This window comes from Bidens hawaiensis, unplaced genomic scaffold, assembly GCF_021521415.1.
Source record: "Bidens hawaiensis isolate Kalapana, Puna unplaced genomic scaffold, B.hawaiensis_p1.1 tig00002553_1, whole genome shotgun sequence".
In the NCBI taxonomy this organism is placed as follows: domain Eukaryota; kingdom Viridiplantae; phylum Streptophyta; class Magnoliopsida; order Asterales; family Asteraceae; genus Bidens; species Bidens hawaiensis.
The window spans coordinates 2,309,236-2,327,961 of record NW_027491139.1 but is presented as its reverse complement, the minus strand read 5'-3'; the positions used below and the strand labels follow the sequence as shown (position 1 = coordinate 2,327,961).

At 35.6% G+C, this 18,726-nt stretch overlaps 2 protein-coding genes across 5 annotated transcripts; one reads left to right on the top strand and one right to left on the bottom strand.

The window, feature by feature from the left end:
* Positions 1–1,618: 1,618 nt before the first annotated feature.
* On the top strand, positions 1,619–4,520 carry LOC143620375 (heterogeneous nuclear ribonucleoprotein 1-like). Of its 2 annotated transcripts, XR_013151328.1 has the most exons (3): positions 1,619–2,001; positions 2,250–3,466; positions 3,878–4,520. XR_013151328.1 is itself a non-coding variant. In XM_077092084.1 (2 exons), exons 1-2 carry the CDS (start codon positions 1,780–1,782, stop codon positions 3,363–3,365), a joined length of 1,338 nt encoding a protein of 445 aa, XP_076948199.1. In that variant the 5' UTR covers positions 1,619–1,779; the 3' UTR covers positions 3,366–3,871. The 2 variants fall into 2 exon arrangements, 1 of the variants encoding a protein (XP_076948199.1); XM_077092084.1 differs by lacking the exon at positions 3,878–4,520 and having other exon boundaries at positions 2,250–3,871.
* Positions 4,521–5,193: 673 nt separating this feature from the next.
* Positions 5,194–10,110, bottom strand: LOC143620373 (uncharacterized). Of its 3 annotated transcripts, XM_077092081.1 has the most exons (24): positions 9,949–10,110; positions 9,676–9,850; positions 9,267–9,484; positions 9,096–9,201; positions 8,910–9,011; positions 8,756–8,815; positions 8,591–8,669; positions 8,365–8,512; positions 8,093–8,216; positions 7,828–8,011; positions 7,713–7,741; positions 7,473–7,621; positions 7,294–7,396; positions 7,110–7,205; positions 6,976–7,028; positions 6,767–6,893; positions 6,619–6,681; positions 6,490–6,549; positions 6,186–6,421; positions 5,994–6,087; positions 5,782–5,918; positions 5,629–5,709; positions 5,442–5,547; positions 5,194–5,356 (listed from the first exon to the last, which is right to left on the bottom strand). In XM_077092081.1, the coding sequence occupies exons 2-24, from the start codon at positions 9,847–9,849 to the stop codon at positions 5,285–5,287; spliced, it is 2,601 nt and encodes an 866-aa protein (XP_076948196.1). In that variant the 5' UTR covers position 9,850; positions 9,949–10,110; the 3' UTR covers positions 5,194–5,284. The 3 variants fall into 3 exon arrangements, with proteins under 3 accessions (XP_076948196.1, XP_076948197.1, XP_076948198.1); XM_077092082.1 differs by lacking the exon at positions 9,949–10,110 and having other exon boundaries at positions 9,676–9,909; XM_077092083.1 differs by lacking the exons at positions 9,267–9,484; positions 9,676–9,850; positions 9,949–10,110 and having other exon boundaries at positions 8,591–8,691; positions 9,096–9,122.
* Between the last annotated feature and the right edge of the window lie 8,616 nt (positions 10,111–18,726).

Sequence of the window (18,726 nt, the reverse complement as noted above, 5' to 3'; positions counted from 1 at the left end):
GCCGAAAGACAAGGGTACATGCACCAATCGGTCGGTGTCCCGATGGTTAGGTGTCATGTGTCTTATGTCCAAGGCTTGATGCAAAACTACTATCGAGCCGAGGGTCTCACCGGAAGCAGTCTCTCTATCCCTATGGGGTAGAGGTAAGGCTGTCTACATCTTACCCTCCTCAGACCCTACCATAGCTTTGCTATTGGTGGGATATATTGAGTACGATGATTTTCAATACTTGTTCAGTATGAGCTTTTACTTTTTAAAAACTAGTCATTGAGAAATATCGTCGTATTAACTAACATGTTTTAATATAGATTCAAGGCTTATTGGATTTTACTAACCCCAACTATCGAATGAATTGCCGAAGATGATGACCGGAAATGGTGTAGTAGTTGGGGTTATGACAGCAAGTCCCCATTCAACTTGGTAGAATGACAATTTTTGTCCCTGAACTAACCAAGTTAGTGTTTGGTTAGTTTGGGGAGTAATACAGGAAAACAAGTTTAAAGTATAGATTGGTGGTGGTAAACTCATTAGTTGGGAGTGGTAGCAACTAAGGGGGTGTTTAGGATTTCCTTATTTTACCTTCTTATAATTTTCTCTATAAGTTAATAAGATACAAGTTTGAAACTTATTAATTTACCCTCTTATAATAACACACAATAACATACAATACCAAACACCTTTTAATTTTTCTAAAAATTAATAGGTTATAAGTTGCTTAAAATAAACAATCCCAAACCTGTGTTTATTAAAATATATTAACCCTAGATTCAATCAACTAAAGTTTTGAACAACTTCAACTTTCCTAAAATTGTAGTTAAACAATTCAAACTTTTGTTAAAACCGACTCAGCCAAAGTGAAATAAACAATTAATCATGAAAACATCTAATCATTCCACTTTCATATTCCAATTATCGACTTTAAAAACCAAAAAACACACCTAAACCAAAAGTAGCTAAACAGGGTAAAAGCAGAACCCCAACCATCTTATCTATCATTTCTATTTTTATCGGTTGTTAATTTGATCAAGCCATGTCGATATCATTTTGCACCAAACAATCTTTTAATAACAAAAAAGTGACATTCTTAAATAGAAAAAAACAAAAACAAAACAAAAAAAGAAAAGGCCAAAAATATAAAAGTTTTACCTTTACTTGCCTAGGTGAAGTGTAATCATTGTTATAAAAATCGTTGACATTAGTCAGCGTTCAAACACGGACTAACGATTAATCGAGATTAATAAAAACCGTCACCATCCCAGTACGGTGTGATAAAAATACGTTCAGTTCAAGGATCCAACTAATGAACGTCACTTACTTGTCTAGTCTCTCATCATCATCCGATGTCACAAAAACTAAATGAAGGGTGCAAGGATCGAATCTAAGTCACACAGAACGCCAAGTCCCTCCTTACTACTTCATCACCAGCTCATTGACAGCTAATCACGATTAACCGGGATCAAATATATATGTAGTTTTTCAAATACACATACAAATATATTTAGTTTCAACCGATTTAACAAGTGATTAATCGAAAATTAGTCGACTTATTAACGGGTTTTTTACAACCGTGTGAGGTGCGATAGTATATATTCGGAGGTGAAAATATCTTGTGAGATTAAATCTGGTCCGTCGATTAAGAATACCGTCCACCCCCAAATCACTTGTTAATATTATTATTATTATTATTCTCTCTCTCATCACTTTGACCAATCATCATCCATCGCCTCCATCCGCCATACTTCCCAAACCCAAACCCTAACAACACATTAATCCATCCCCATGGATTCAGATCAAGGCAAGCTATTAATCGGCGGTATATCATGGGAGACATCAGAGGATAAGCTCAAGGACTATTTCTCCAACTACGGTGACATTCTACAGGCTGTTATTATGCGTGACAAGATCACCGGCCGTCCACGTGGCTTCGGTTTCGTCGTCTTCGCAGATCCTTCTGTTCTCGACTCTGTTCTTCAAGAACGACACACCATCGATGGCCGTACGGTATGTGTTAATTTATCCTGCAAACCCTAGATCTTGTAAACCTAATTTTGTAAATTAGGGATAATTGATTATTCATGAAATTAACGTGCTAATTGTGAGAATCAAATAGAGTAATTATATATACACTAAGAGTAATTACATAATTAATCTACTTGTATATATACTTGATTTTGACAATTAGTACGTTAATTTCATTTGTATTTGATTCGAATTCTAGTGGTTATGTACTTATATGTGTATGTGTTTAGGTTGAGGCTAAAAGAGCGTTGTCAAGAGAGGAACAACAGGTATCAAAAGCTGCAAACCCTAGCGGTGGTAGGGGTGGTGAAGGTGGTGGGAATATGAGGACGAAGAAGATATTTGTTGGCGGTTTGCCAGCGACGTTAAGTGAAGAGACGTTTCGTGATTATTTTGCGGGGTATGGTCAGGTGACTGATGTTGTAGTAATGTATGACCAGCAGACGAACAGACCGCGTGGGTTTGGGTTTATTTCGTTTGATTCGGAGGAAGCGGTGGATAGGGTTTTGCACAAGACGTTTCATGATTTGAATGGGAAGCAAGTGGAGGTGAAACGGGCGCTTCCGAAGGATGCGAATCCTGGTGGTGGTGGTGGGCGGTCGATGGGCGGTGGTGGGTATCAAGGGTTTGGTGGGGCTGGGGGGGATTCGGGTTCTTATGAGGGTAGAATGGATTCTGGTAGGTATATGCAGAATAAGAGTTATGGCGGTGGGTTTCCGGCTTATGGGTCTGGTGGATATGGTACGCCTGGATATGGGTATGGTCCTGGAAGTAATGGAATGGGTTACAACGGTTATGGTGGGTATGGTGGTGGGAATCCAGGTTTTGGTGGTCAAGCTGGTGCACCTTATGGAAATCTTAATGCACCGAGTGCTGCTTATGGAAGCGGTCCGTTTGGTCCGGCACAAAGTTCATGGAATGCTCAGCCAAATTCTGGATATGGTGGTGCTGGAGCTTATGGTAATGCTCCATGGGGCGGTTCTGTTGCTGGCGGTGCTGGTGGTCCGCAAGCAGCGGCACCTACAGGTCAATCTCCTAGTGGAGCTGCTGGATATGGAAATCAAGCGTACGGTTATGGTGGTGGGTATGGTAGTGGTGATGGGTCGTATGGTAATCCTGCGGGTTATGGTGCTGTTGGCGGCCGTATTGGGAGTGGTCCAAATAGCAATGCTGGTGCTGGCGCTGATTTTCAGTCTGGTGGTGGCGGTAACTATGTTGGAAGTGGTTATGGCGGTGATGCAAATGGAAATTCAGGTTATGGCAATTCAGGGTGGAGAGGTGATCAGGGAAATGGTGGGCAAGCCGGTTATGGCGGTTATGGCAGTGCTCCAGCTCGACAGGGTTAGAAACAGTGGTTTTGATCATGGAGAATGCAAAACAGTTGTTCTGTTGCGGGTGCAAAAATGATGGCTCTTGAGGATGGATAATCATGCCCACAACAAGACTGGTTGGCTTGCTTGATTCTCAGTAGTTTGCAGTTTATTTACTTTGCTGGTTTAAAATAAGCAGTGTTTTTGAGTAGTTTGTTTTGATTAATGATTTGCTTCTGTGTTGGCTTGCTTAATTTTATTATAGTGTGTACTAGATTTTGTTATCTATAATGGTGTTTTAAGATAATTTTGTTAACATTTTGAATGCTGTGCTGGATGGATTATCTGATGTGTTTAGCAGGTGAGAGGTCGTATACAAGTAGGAGTAAGAAGAAGTTTCTTGTAGGAGTAAAGCTAGCTTAAGGATTTGATTGATTAGTTGTAGTGGATAGCGGTAGTTATAATGGTAGTCGTAGCGGTAATGGTAGTGGTAGTTGAACTTTGACAATGGCATAATCATTTGTCCCCTGTGCCCTTGTGTTGTACAGGAGGAGAGAAAGCGGTGAATTGGAGCTTGAAAGTGATTATGCTGATGTGGAAGAAGACACATAACACGTTGCATTCATCATTCATCATCATTCGGGTGGAGTTTCCATTTTTGGATGGTATGTCAATTTAGGAAGGGGTCTATTTTATTATTTTCACTTGACTACTAGGTAGGGTTATTGATACCTGCAAGTCACGGTTCTCTGTAGTTATTGCTTGGGTTATTTTTTAGGATTTTAACATATTTCATTAGTCCATTAGACTGGATATGAAATGATGGGCTAAAGTAAGAAAGTGGACATGTTTGTCATTTTATCTGTATATGATTTAGGCAAAGACAAACCAAAATGGTAAGAATAAGTGCGCATTGTTATGACGACATTTGGTTTTTGTTGCATACTTGTTTTGATGCATGAAAGTTGGCTGATCAAGCAACCGCAACTGCTTCTGAACCGTCTGATACAGAACACTCCTGCTGTGTTTTTAAACAAGACCATGCCTGTTGGATGTCACACGTATGGTTTGAAGTTTGAAGCAGTGCTTTTAGTAATTTTGTTGTATGGCATGAAGTTTATTGTCAATTTTAGTATATGCTGAAATGGATTACAGTGATTTGCTATCTCAACTTTTTAAATCAGAACACAATTTATATATAGGTTAAATGTTAATTTTAAAACTCCACAAATTTCATCAAGAAAAATACCATTATTCAAGAGTTGTGTTCAAAACAGATGGATTCAATGATTCATGAAAGTTATAGCACAATATAATGTAAAAGAAAATAATCAAGCTGGTGAATATTTAAAATTCATAATTTTGATCTAGGTTGACAGTGACGTAACATTTGAACCCTTCTTACTCGCCGTCACTCTCTCGCCAACACCCTATTTGGAAACTTTTTCGTAACACATTTGAATGATACTCTTTAACAGAGCGACAAACTCAACATTTGACGACAACTTGCTTATAGGTGATCACCTTGTGTAATATGGTTGACTGGAATCTGACGGATCACTGACACGTGAGCAACCAGTGATGAAGGTGTGAGCAACCGGTGATGAAGGTGGGGGTCGATGAGGATGGTATGTGTAAGGAGGGGGTGAGGTGGAGTGATGAAGATGAAAAAGAAAATTGGGTTATATTAGTGAGGCTAAACTGACCATTTTAAATTGATTTAACATAATTTTACTACAGTTAGTGTTAAGGACCAAACATATGTTTCTACTGAGGCATCAGTGAACGGTGAAGACTGCAACTGTTATTTTGAAAAGCTGTGACCATCTGTGTATATAAATTTCTTAAAACAACCATTTGTTGTGTTTTATTTTGTGTTTAAATATTGAAGACATACAAAAGGAAAGAGAAAAATCAGAGTTGAATGATGAATGAAAATGTATTACATTCTGAATTCAAGGAAAAGAATAAGCGGAGGGAATGCCGCTGTGTAGTGCAACCATGTTTCCTGGCCTTGAGAACACAATCTTCAATCAACAAACAACAATATAATCAGATATGTTTATCAGGTTAATAAGCAAAGCTTTTGGTGTAATTTGAAGTAAAATTTACCTGATATACCCCAAGTGTATGCGTCTTAAAACCAGCAGCACAGTAATCAAAATAGTACTCCCATGTTCGAATAAATTTTTGGTCGAATCCCAAACTCAGGATTTTGCTATAACCAGAAAACAAGTCATGTCAAGTTATATACATTGAAACAACTCGTAAGTCGTAATTAATTATCATAAATCTTTACCTTTGCTTTTCCATGAAGTTTGTTCTCCAATATCTTAGTGTCTGGTAATAATGTATCCCTATGTTTTCCACATGCTCCACACTGCCATTATCTCTTCATATGAGCATTATAGTCTAAGTCAAAGAATTAAACAAAATTAAGTAAAGGAAATACCAGAGTCTGGATGAAGCAGCCATAGCTGATGTCACCCTGCTAAATGAAGGCAAACATCCTCCCGGAAATATGTATTCTTTTATAAAATCCGAACTTCTCCTATACTCGTCATATCTCATGTCCGGGATTGATATATACTAAACATTCCCAAGTTATCATTAGTCATTATTATAAATTTATAACATAATTATACTTCTTAATCCACAGCATACCTGCAACACAAATATCCCATTATCGGCTAGCGCGGACTCACAACACCCAAAAAACTCTTCCATGTACTCATGCCCTACAGCTTCTAGCATTTCACTGCAAGCACAAATGCATGTTATACAATATTTATATTGATACATTATGCAACTGTCATGAAGCAAATTTATATATATTTTTAGGCCATTCGCGCTCACCAGGATATTATTCTATCGAATTTATAATTTTGTGGTAATTGTCTATAATCACATAGCAGAAATTTGATGCGGTCCTGTAAGCCAGCCTGCTTCACCTTGGTTTCTGCATATCTTAGTTGCTCTTCGGATAAGGTGATTCCCGTGTATTTACACCCTGTTCGTTTCACTAACTCTATCGCTAAAGTTCCCCAACCACATCCTATCTCAAGAACCTCATGATTCTTTTCAACTTTTGCCTATTATATAGAGAATTCATTAATATTAAGATTAAGTACAAAAACTAAAATGACACAAAATAACTCACTTTTTCAATCAATGAAGTGATTTTTCTCATCTGTGCTGTTTTCAAGTCTTCATTTTCACTCTATTACATTAACAAAGAGTAAAATTTAACAAGAATTTGAAAAATATAACTGAAAGTTGAAATTCTCACCTTGAATATTGCACATGAATAAGTCATGGTCTCGTCCAAGAAGAGGGCGAATAGTTCGTTACTCTAAACACCACAAATGAAATATGTTAAACTGCTTGCTAAGTTTGCTAACTAAAGTCTTAAAACGATGAAATATAATTTGAAGTACCAGATCGTAGTGGCGAGATATGTTTCTTCGGGCTTGAGTAAGAGAGTTTTGCCTCGAAATATGATGATAAAAATACTTAGCAGATGCAACCCCAGCTGTTAAAAACATAGGCGTCCACCACCCTCCTCTAATAAAATTAGACATAATCCATAAATGAAGTGTATAACTCGGTTGAAGGTTATGTATAACTAACTAACTAACTCAACTACCTCTTAGTAGATGCGGAGGCAGAACTTTGTAAATCTCTGTTAAAAATGAAGATCTATGAAACATGACAAGTTCAGTAAGGAAGCATAAAGAGTAACTACTATATTATATGTCATCCAAAAACCATTAATCGTACCACAAACATATTCAAAAGACCTTCCTTTTCATCAACAAATGAAAAGTCTCCGTTTATGTAAGCATCTGCAAGACCTAAATCAGCTTCTGTAACAATCTGAAAAACAACAGATAAATAGTATAACTTATTGGACTGTTTCTATAACAAAAGATACCGTTTCTTGACAACTGCTGCATTAACTGACCTTCCAATAAAACTGTGGATTATGAACTCTCAAATAAACTTTCAAAGGGCATTTCTTTCTAGTTCCCTCAAAGGCAAACATTGTACCGCCTTCTTCCAATAATCTATACAAATTAAACAATATATTAAGTATTAAGTTGGCTTATGTATTGAGTTTAAAAGTGATTATGTGTTACTCACATTAAACTGCCCATAGCAATGTAATCTTGAAGGAACCTAGCAACAAAAAACCGGGCACCGGTTTCCATTAACGAAGGTACCATATGTTTAGGGTTGTTGAGAACTTCACAACTCTTATTAAGCAAGCTGTTTGCAGCAACCATACCAGCCTGAAACAATGTAAAAAGATTGAGATACATGCGATACAAAGTTACAAACATTAAATGCTCACATGTCAAATGTACTAAAGTAGTTATTTACCTTTAGTCCATCCTCATGGAACCCGTAACCTATAAACATCAAATTACAATCCATAAATATCAAATACATTTGCTATTTTGCTTCACTAACATGAATTAATTTTTTATGTTTTAACCTTGGTATGCGCCACAGAACCATATTCCTCTCTTCCCTTGAATATTATTAAGCAAAAGTGAAGCCTTGTATGCAGCAACTGATGGGACCGGATGTCCGGTTGTCCATGTCAGAAACGTATTTTTTGGTTTTCGGGGTGGATTTAGTGTAACCAAAAATGGTAGCCCGTTAATTTCGTTAATGTTCTGCATTTTATTTTAGATTGTTGAATACAAAAAGCGTAGTTCAGTTTAAATTTAGGATGAAAGCGAATGAATGATATGAACCTGAAGCGCATTTAGCCAATATGTTAAGCAAGCTCGATTGTCCACTGTTCCAAGAAAGTTCCATGAACTCCATGCTGACGGGTTCCGGGGCATTAAACTTTTGTCACGGTGAAGGAAAATATCACTGCCAAAAAAAAATAAAAAAATTATGAGATAAAAAAATTGAATCTTTTTCACATGTGAATTATGTCACATTTATTTCTTCACATGTGAGTGTACTCGATCTTGGTCCTACCCGAGGGCTAAAATGTGTTCTTTTGTTATCAGCATACCTATAAACATAATTAAAAGCGCCGAGTATTTTTTTTTCTTCGTATGTAGCTTCTTCTCCTAATATCCTGAGAGTATCGGGTGCGTGTGTGGCTATTATGCATCCAGAAAATCGTTCTTCAGATCCATCTTCACACACTATTAAACGACCTGCTCAATAAATCTTTAACATCAATAACATTAACAGTAGAAGAGTCCTAAACATTATATATATGCAAATATAATTACCATCATCATGTTTTGAGACAGATTTAACCGCACAACTTGTTCTTATTTGGCAGCTTCTGTTCTCCAATTCTTCTCTCACCTTTGAGCATATAACTAACAGTCTAAGATGATATAGTTCTTATTTGTGAAAAAATTTATTTTATAACCTTGAAGATAAAGAATTACCTTTTTAACATACGTCTGTGACCGCCATTTGACGGTAAACCACTGAGGGCGACCAAAGAGCTGACCAAAGAAATCGACAATGATGAAATATTATTTTCAAATGCATGTTATGAAATATTTAGATATTTTTAAAAATTGTTAAACAATAAAATACCTGGAGTAAATGATGATTGCGACAAAATGAAAGAATCGAAAATGCAGAGAAGCTTAAAACTCCTTCTGCAGGGCAAGACCAGATAGAGGAGCATACCGGAACCTGTTATATAAATTCTAACTTAAAATGACATTAAGTATATTATTATTCATAAAGAAAACAAATAGTTATATATATAAGACTTACAAGATAAGCCTTTTGAAACAATTCAGAGTAACCATGTGACTTGATGAAGTCTCCCAATGTTTGGTTATCAATAATATCCTGATTGTGTTTAACCTCTTCAAGATACCTATACATATGCATATAGATAAATCGGTCGGATAAAACATTTGGAATGTAATCTAAATCTACTACCTTAAAACGTCGTCTTTAAACTTAGCGATTTCTCGAATCATCTTCCAGAAGTAAGGATTTAGCAGATTCTTTTTTTGTGCAAATAAACCGGATAAAGCGTTCCGACTGCCCCATTCGCAGCCTTTTCCGTCATCTAAGCTCACCGAGAACGACATATCAGAAAGCTCAATATCAACTCCAAGTGTCTCAAACAATTCCATCATGTTGGGATATGTCACCTACGTTGTAATATTAACAAACTTAATATAAACAAGCAGTTTATTAATTATTATATATGCATTCTACAACTTTATCAAGTACTTCCACATTACATATTTAATAAATAATTAGCTAATTAAAAATATTTTTCAAAACTGTTTGTCTAATTAAAAATCCAGTTTATAAATTTTTGTAATTAAGTAATGTATACCCTGTTGAAGACCATGAAGCCCAGGTCCAAGTCAACACCATCCATGGTGACAGTTTTGGCATGGCCACCAAGGTAGTCTTCCTTTTCATATAACACCACCTCGGCACCGGCTTTCGTAAGCACGTACGCAGCCGCCAATCCGCTAATGCCCGCACCAACCACCGCCACTCTCATCCTGTCACCACAGATATATGAACACCAAGCGTAAGTTAATAAAGAGAACAAAAGTTATATATACATGATTCTGAATATATAAAAGTATAAAACACACACCTAAAGTCTTAAGCAGGCAGTTGAATTCACAGAAGACAGTTAAAACTGCTTTGTAAAAGAGTAATTAGTTAGTGGCAGAAATGAATGTGGAGACCTGACAAAACTAACTAACTAGATAGATAGATAGATAATAGTAGTATAGTACATCAAGTAGTTGTGAATAGATATATAGAGCATATGTTTAATGTAAAGCATAATCAAATTTAAATATATAGCTCATATATATATCATGCTTGGTGATACCGACAAACATTTGCCATTATGCCAAACTGCTAGAAAAACTATTTAGCATGGAAGTATTGACTATTCAAATAATGTTTGATATTATTAATATATTTATTATATTATATATATATATATATTCAACCAACATTTATACGGTTGTTACATGATTTTTTGCGGATAACGTTTTGTTCTTTGTATTATACCTTGGAAGATTTTTATTATTCAAATCAGAAAAAAAAATATGTATATGCAGATAGCTAAATATATATCAAAAGAGAATACATGAGTCATGTGTAAGTTAAAATTTTGTAAAGATAATTTAGTTATTATTTTTTCTTCTTTTATAATTATTTTTAACGTATTCATATAAGTATTTAGTACTACTACTAATAATAATAAAGTTACTTAGTGTCCATAATATAATAGAGGCTATGGTTTATAGTACATTTATATAGATATGTTGCATCTTAAACTAAGTTATTTAATAGAAGAAGTTAATACAGCATGTGTCATAATCTACATCACTAAATGTTTTGTGAAGCAAAAAGTTTTAAAAATATACTTTTTGGACTAGTCGTTCATAATTATTATTACTAAGAAAAGAAAGATGGCCAACAACCAATAGGAATTCACATGCAATGCTAAAGACAAAGTAAGACAACGAAGATGGAATTGATAAGAGATTCGATATAGATAGATAGATAGATAGATAGATATTTAACACATTTTTTGTTCTTTTTCTTTAATTCACATATTTTATTTAATTTTGGTAATATAGAAAGTCTATACATAATATGTCAGCCATTGTCATGATCTTGTGAAAGGTATCACACTTCAATTTTTAATTAAAAAAAAATGAAATGATCGTAAGATTTCAATTTATTGTTATATATGTTTAGATCAACTATAATATACTTTGTAAATTTATAAAAGAGACTATAAGATTTAAGTTGCTACATGTAAGTAGGGTTGTCTAAATTGTTCGTCACTTATCGCTCGCTTGCAGTAGCTTACTTGAAATATGCTCGTTTGATATCAGCTCGGTTTGTAAACGAGCCAATCAGCTCAGTTTGGTTTGAAAACGAGCCAAGCACGAGCAAAGGTACGCTCCTCTCAAGACCTATGAAAAATGCTCGCTCATTTTGACTCGGTTTAGTTTGGTTCGTAAACAAGCTAAGCACGAGCAAAACCTCTTCAGGTCAATTCGGCTTATAAACAGTACTATTAACGTAAGACTCGACACAAAGTAGGTACATTAATTAAATCTCATGATATTTCCACCAAACGTAAAGGTTGTTATTTGATTTAAAGTATGTTATACTAGTAATATTGTTTATTAGTGAGACTGTAAACTAGGATGTGACGTGGTCCATTGCAAACCCTTAAATGTGTGTGGTTGTGTATGGAGGTGCGTATTTCATCCAGGCCCATACCTTCGTTGTCACGGACCTATTCCAGTCAGGCCACCCATACCCACTCAACACTCGCTATTCCTTTACACAACTATTATATATTTTTTTTCTCAACACGTGTATGCTTTTTATTGTAATAAAACTGTTTTCAAATATATTTCTTTGTTACTTATAATTATTATTAGTATTTTGAACAGAAACATAAATTTATTTAACTAAAAAATATTCGATTACAATAGAGAGACAGGTAAACGGACAACAAACTGCGCCGCCACTTTCTTTTGAATGGCAAAACGAATTCGAAAACAAAGTTATCGTTCTTTGGCGTCTTTAAGTTACTGTGAATGACCCGCTAAACTCTTTTTAAAAACGAAGCAGTATCGAGGGCAAGAGACTCAAATGTATTAAAAACAAAATGAATGAAGACATGTTGATTCACAACACACGTCTTTCGTGCTTAACAATTTTTCCTGCTTCTGTCTTTAGCACAGCATGCCTAACAACAAATCTAATGTTCCTAAATCCGATAAAAAAAGGATACCCCAGTAAAGTCTACACAAAAATTTTATATCAAAATTGTTTTATATAAAAAAGAAATGAAAAGTTAATAGATCTAGAGATTGAAAAGTTGAAAATAATATTGGGAAAAAAAAAGTGACCTGTTGTAGGACCCTCCGGCTGCTACTACTATAATACGAGTATTTAATTATTAATAATAGTAAGATAAAAAAAATTATGAAACCGGATAAATACTTTTAAAAGCGTTCTGTTAAGAAAACTTAACTTAATATTACCTCTTTTTAACATATACGATACTTTGCTAATCTCTTATTTTTTAATGTTTATGGATAACATGTAAAACTTTTAAATCAAGATTATTGTTCACTACATAACTCGAACTTCAATTTTATGAGAAAGGAAATCACGTTACACACGCTAATACCATAGGCTAAACATATTGTGCTTTGCCTATCTTTTAATTTAATTTTTAATGGCTAACACACTAGACATGCACAAATCGGGTTCACCTTGAAAACCCGAACCGGTTCGGAACCGGTTTTTTTACACCGGGTAGAAAATAACACCGGTTCCAGTCAGGAACCGGTTCGGTTCCCGACCTTAACCGATGCCCAGAAATGCAAACTTTTAGGAACCGGGTAGGGTTGGAACCGGACCGGTTATTACGTAAAAACCGGTTCCACCGGTTTTTTTTTGAAATTCAAACAATATAGCCGTTAGAAACCGGTTCCAACGGCTATATAGCCGTTTTTGACCGTTGGAACCGGTTTTATTACTATATTTAGCCATTTTTCATTCTATAAATACCAATGTATGAGTGTGTACTTGTTAAACCACTTCCAAAACTATAAAACACACTCCAAAACACAATTAAGCTTAAACCGACAACAAATGGCAACTAATGACGACGTTGTTATGGTGATCGAAACAACAAGATGCCCCGATGTTTGGGTTCATTACGATTTGTGTCTAATAACCGACTCACATGAGATGGCACGTTGCAAATATTGCTCGAAGTTTCTTAAAGCAGGGTCCAACTCGACATTACGAAAACATACGAATAAGTATTGTCGAGAGAAAAGAAGTTTGGATGCTAAAAAAGCGGAAGTGGGAGAATCGTCTGGCTCTACAACCCAAAAATAAGTATTCCCGAATTAAAACGACGGACTTTGTTTTTTAAGTTTTAATTGTTATGTTTAGTATCGTTTATGTTTTAATAATGTTTGTAATAGTTATTGTTTAAATAAATAAAATGTTCGTCGTTATTAAAAAAGTAACAAAAAATTAATCATGAGTAACAAAAGTAATTATAATTAAACAAATCAAAACTAAATATTAGTTGAACAAGTTACAAATAATTTTACTAAAACAAATAAAAAACACAAATTACAACTCTTCTTCGTCTTCATTCTCGTCTTCACCCTCGTCTTCGTTATCGGAAGAAAACCCGTCCTCCGCCTTCTCATCATGAATATGACGCTCTTTTGTTATTTCGTCTTCAAAGTTCGCCTTGTGTTGTACACGATCCACCGCATCCAAATGGTCCTTTAGGCAAATGCAAACCTCTAGAGACTCGGGAGTTAATTTTGTTCTTCGCATAGATAACACCCTCCCACTAAGAGAAAAAACCGATTCGGAAGCAACCGTTGAGGCTTGTACGGCAAGCAAATCACGAGCCATGGCGGATAGAATGAGAAATTCGCTTTGTTTACCTTTCCACCAAGCCAACAAATCAATATTGCGAATTTCGTCGACCGTTGCGCCCTCAACATAGTTTGCTCCACTATATCGACCAAGTTCGCTAGTTGGTGTGTTTCCTCTTTGCCTCTTAGATGCCGATTCACGAATCCCATTCATCAAGTTTATAAGTGGGTCATTGCACGACTTACTAGTTGTTGTTTTTTCACAAAAGACGATCTCGTGCTTGGACCATACATTTGAAAATAATTGTCATAAAGGTCTTGAAGGTTTTTGTTGAACTTTTCCTTCGCTTCCGTCGAGAACTTCGGGTCGATCTCGTGCATACCTAAGTTGTCGAATATTTCCTCAATCGTTGTCTCAACCCCATTAACATTCCAATAGGGGTTTAATGCGGCGGCACAAGTAAAGACCGGCGGTATGTTTTCAAAATATTTTATGAACTTTTCCTTCATCACCGCAACAATATTCTTGAAGAGTTTGTTCTTCTCCGCAAAGCTTTTAAAAACACAAGACATATAGTACGATTCTTGCAAAACCCAACAACTAGTAGGGTAATAGACTCCCGATAATTTTGTTGTTGACTTTTTGAACACGTCAAGATACTCCAATAAATAACCGACTTGGACCCAAACATTTTCCGGAAACATATCGGCCTCGCGTTCTTCAACAAGATTGTTATGAAAAGCTTGTAAAGTTTGGCGTTGGGCAAAAGCACACTTTAACATATGACAAGTTGAGTTCCAACGGGTTGGAACGTCCCAATTCGGCCCCAAATACTTTCTTTCAACCGACTTGCAATAGTTCTTATATTCAAGATGTCTTCTTTTACCACTTTTGAAGACATCTTGTAACATAAGTCTAAAGAATTTTAAATCGTCACAAATGTTTTCATTGTCAAGACCTTTTTAAACAACCAAGTTGATGATATGTGCAACACATCGAACATGAAAAAAATCCCCGAAACAAGGTGGTGAATATTTAATGATAAATTTTTCGGCCGCCTTAGTATTGTTTGAAGCGTTGTCAAACGAAATCGAAAATATTTTATTTCTCAAGTTGTAAGTCGTTATAACTTCATCAAGTAATTCAAACAATTTTTCGGCGGTATGTGGGAATGGGAAGTTTTCAAAAGCGATGGTGCGTTTCATCAATTGCCATGTCACCGGATCAACCCAATGAGCGGTGACACATATGTATGATTCGGGCAACCTGTGTGGTGCCGACCAAACATCGGTAGTTAAACTAACCATGGCTTATAAAGAATGAAAAGACTCGATTAACTCTTTTTTAGCACACTCCCACAACCTGATACAATGACGTCTTAAGGTAGTACGACTTACATGTGTGTATCGCGGTTGTAGAGTTTTGTGAATCAACGACGTCAAATCCGGGTCATCAAAGTGGTTAAACGGCAAACCTCGTTGAATAACGAACTTTGTCATTCTATCTTGAACTTGAGTCGTGTTGTAACGAAATAGTGTACCATCTTTACCCAAGTCAATTTGATCGGTCGCGCCAATCCCTTTCAACGCCTTGCAATATGACTTCTCGATGTGCTTTCTCAAAGTAGAGTTGGAATCTTGCTTTAATAGTGAACCACACAGTTTGCAACGAGCCTTTTGATAACCTTCGTCATCCACAATCAAATCACAATTCTTCCATATGTCTTCGTTGCGGTTATGGTTGACTACCGTAACAACCCTTGGGTCCTCCGTAGCAGGAACGGGGGCAACAAAAACACTCTTCTTAGCCTTCTTGTTAGTTTTTTTGATGGGTGCCATAATAATATTTAGTTGGATGATTGGGTAACGGAACGGGTTTGCTAAAGGAGTAGTATTTTAGTTTGTTTTTGAGTTTGGTGGTGAAACAAGTGGTGGAAAACAAGTTATATATAGGTTTCGGGCATCAAAAACCGGTTCCAACGACAATATTACCGTTGGAACCGGTTACAACGGCTCTATTCTCTCTCAAAAACCGGTTCCAACGGCTATATTACCGTTGGAACCGGTTACAACGGCTATTTTGTGTCTCAAAAACCGGTTCCAACGGCTATATTACCGTTGGAACCGGTTCCAACGGCTAGTTTGACCTGTGTTTGACTTTTCAAAAAAAACCTGCTGGAACCGGTTTTTCGGGTAGGAACCGAACCGGTTACAAATAAGAACCGGGTAGGAACCGGGTCGGAACCGATGGGGACATACAAATAGGAGAACCGGGTACGATTTTCGGGTACAAAAATACCCAAACCGGGTAGGAACTGGAACCGGTTCCGGTTCGATTTCACCAGTTAGGTTCCGTAACCGGTTTTTTGTGCACGTCTATAACACACACTAATCCTACTTTCAAGTCTATTTTGTTGTCCACCATAATACTCAGACACTCAATCTTATAGGAAGAGATATCATATTATACTCGCCCGATACCATAAGACTATAGCTCTTTGATAAATATCCATCTTGTTATTTAGTAATTTAGCGTATCCTTGAAAATATATTTCAATATATCATATTTAATTATTTGAAGCACGGCTCTTTACCATTAGATGTAAAATGTAATTGGGCTATTCTATTTGCATAGCATGGGGAGTACGCCTTGATGAAATGATTAAACTAATCATAAAATTTCATTAACCGTTTATCTATAAAACGTAACTGGTAGATTTAATATGTAAATTAAGTTTTTTTAGCTAATGTATTTTTTAAAGAGCGAAATTTCATTTAAAACAGGCGAGATTAGCAAGTAGCTATTTTTCTATAGTAAAGATAAAAACTACAACAATTTAACAAATTAAAATTGTTATTCTTCGTAGCCCTTCCTTTAATTAAGTCAAAAGAACCATATTCCCTCGTCTTTGACACTCTTTGCATTTTATCAAAATAAACTACATTATTTATTGTTTTTAATTTTGCAAGTAACTCTTTTTATTGTTGTTGGGCGCGAAACACCACTAAGGGGCGCCCTAGTGGTGGGCACTGTTGCTGTCGATGGTTGGAACGCGCCCGACATGAAGAGTAAAACAAGTGCCCCCCCCCCTCCCTCCAACAGCTCTCTCCAGTCTCCATCTTTCACGCACACATACATACATATGCATATATATATATATGTATATATATATATGGACGCTATTTGGACATTAAACCATAGAGGGACATTATTGGTTGGGGCTTCGATGTAGGGGTGTGCACAAAACCAATAAAACCAAAAATCCGAACCGAAAAAACCAAACCGAAATAGAAACCGGTGGTTCGGTTTTGAACTTTAGCAAAAACCGAAATATTGGTTTTGGTTCGGTTTTGTATTTTTTTAAGAACCGAAAAAACCGAACCGAACCAAAATAACCATAACATCTTAACCATAATCATTAAAACAAAATCTACCGATGAATATTTGTTTAATTTTAACATATTCTTAATACAAATATATTTGTTTTGCAAGTATGATTAAAAACCAATAATAGGTACTTTCGGTTTTGATTTTGAATTTTAATTTTAAATATGTCTTTTATTATCTTTTAATATTTTAATATTTTAGGTCCAAATATTCAATTTTCTATTAATCATAAATTTAAAGAAAAAAAATGCATGCTCGATTTCAATATCTTGGGTCAAGCGTTTTTTGCTCAAAAAGTTTTGGCTCGACTAGCAAAACCGAAAAAACCGCATTCAAAACCGAACCAAACCCAAAAACCGAAAACCAAAAACCGAAAAAACCGAAACCGAATGGTTTTAAAAAATTATAAAACCGAAAGTTTGGTTTTTGGTTCGGTTTTAGGCAAAAACCGCACCGAACCGCACCACGCACCCCCCTACTTCAATGCCCTCCGGTGTTTACGTGACACTGCAGAGGGTCTTTGATGCCTCCTATCATATATAGAATGATCTAATGGGTTTCCTTGTAATAATAATGGAACGAAGATGATTGGTTGAAAAGGCTGAAAGGCAGGTTCGAATTTGTTCTTTTATTTAAATGGCCTTGGAAAAATAAGAAAGTTAGGCACTATGGTTGATTGGCTGTTTAACAAAAAAATCAAAGCAATTAAACAATCATTCAACGCATTCGTACATATGGAAACTGTGGTGCATTGATGATACAATAACACGTGCCTAATATACTTATATGACGGTTCTTATAAAAATATATTTAAATTTTAGAAAAAAAAATGTTTTATTTTACACACAACTAGTCAACTACCTCTATAGCTAGCCAAGAAATAGCGAATAATATGCTAATAAACGGCATGCCATATACCGGTTCACTTATACTCACTCGTTACTATAAATATTCTCGAGTTCAACTAAGATTTTTTGTATTTTGAAACGACTAAATGTTAAACTCTATAATGATTGAACCTTTGACCTCTATTCTACACTCAAACCACCTTACCACCCCCACCAAAATGGGAATGCCAACTCAACAAAGAACTAATATACTAATAATAATTTGTAGGGCAGAGTTCATGCATAAAATAATCTTAACATGAGAGCGTAGGAAAATGTATCATTCTATCAAAAATGAGAGTAGAAAACAATACAAACTATAATACCAATCTACACAAACAATGTTTTATAATAACAAGGAGAATAACTTAATGATAACAACAAAATATAAATTAACAAATACTTATAACGTTTAATAATCTGAAATTAGCAAATACGAACAAAAAATAAAAAACAAATTGGTTCTCATTGTTTTCATGTTAAAATTTATTTTTATTTGATTGCCAAAAATAATTTAAAAACAATATTTAAACGTTCATCGTATACACATCCATAAAAATGTAAATTTGTAAAATAATATCGTGTCAGAATTCTTTTACGCCAATGGGCCTAAAATAGTCCCAGTTTTGATGCCCAAAACATCGTGTCACGACTCACGATGTCATGTTAACATACGGGTCCTACCCTGCTGGCCCGCTATACTA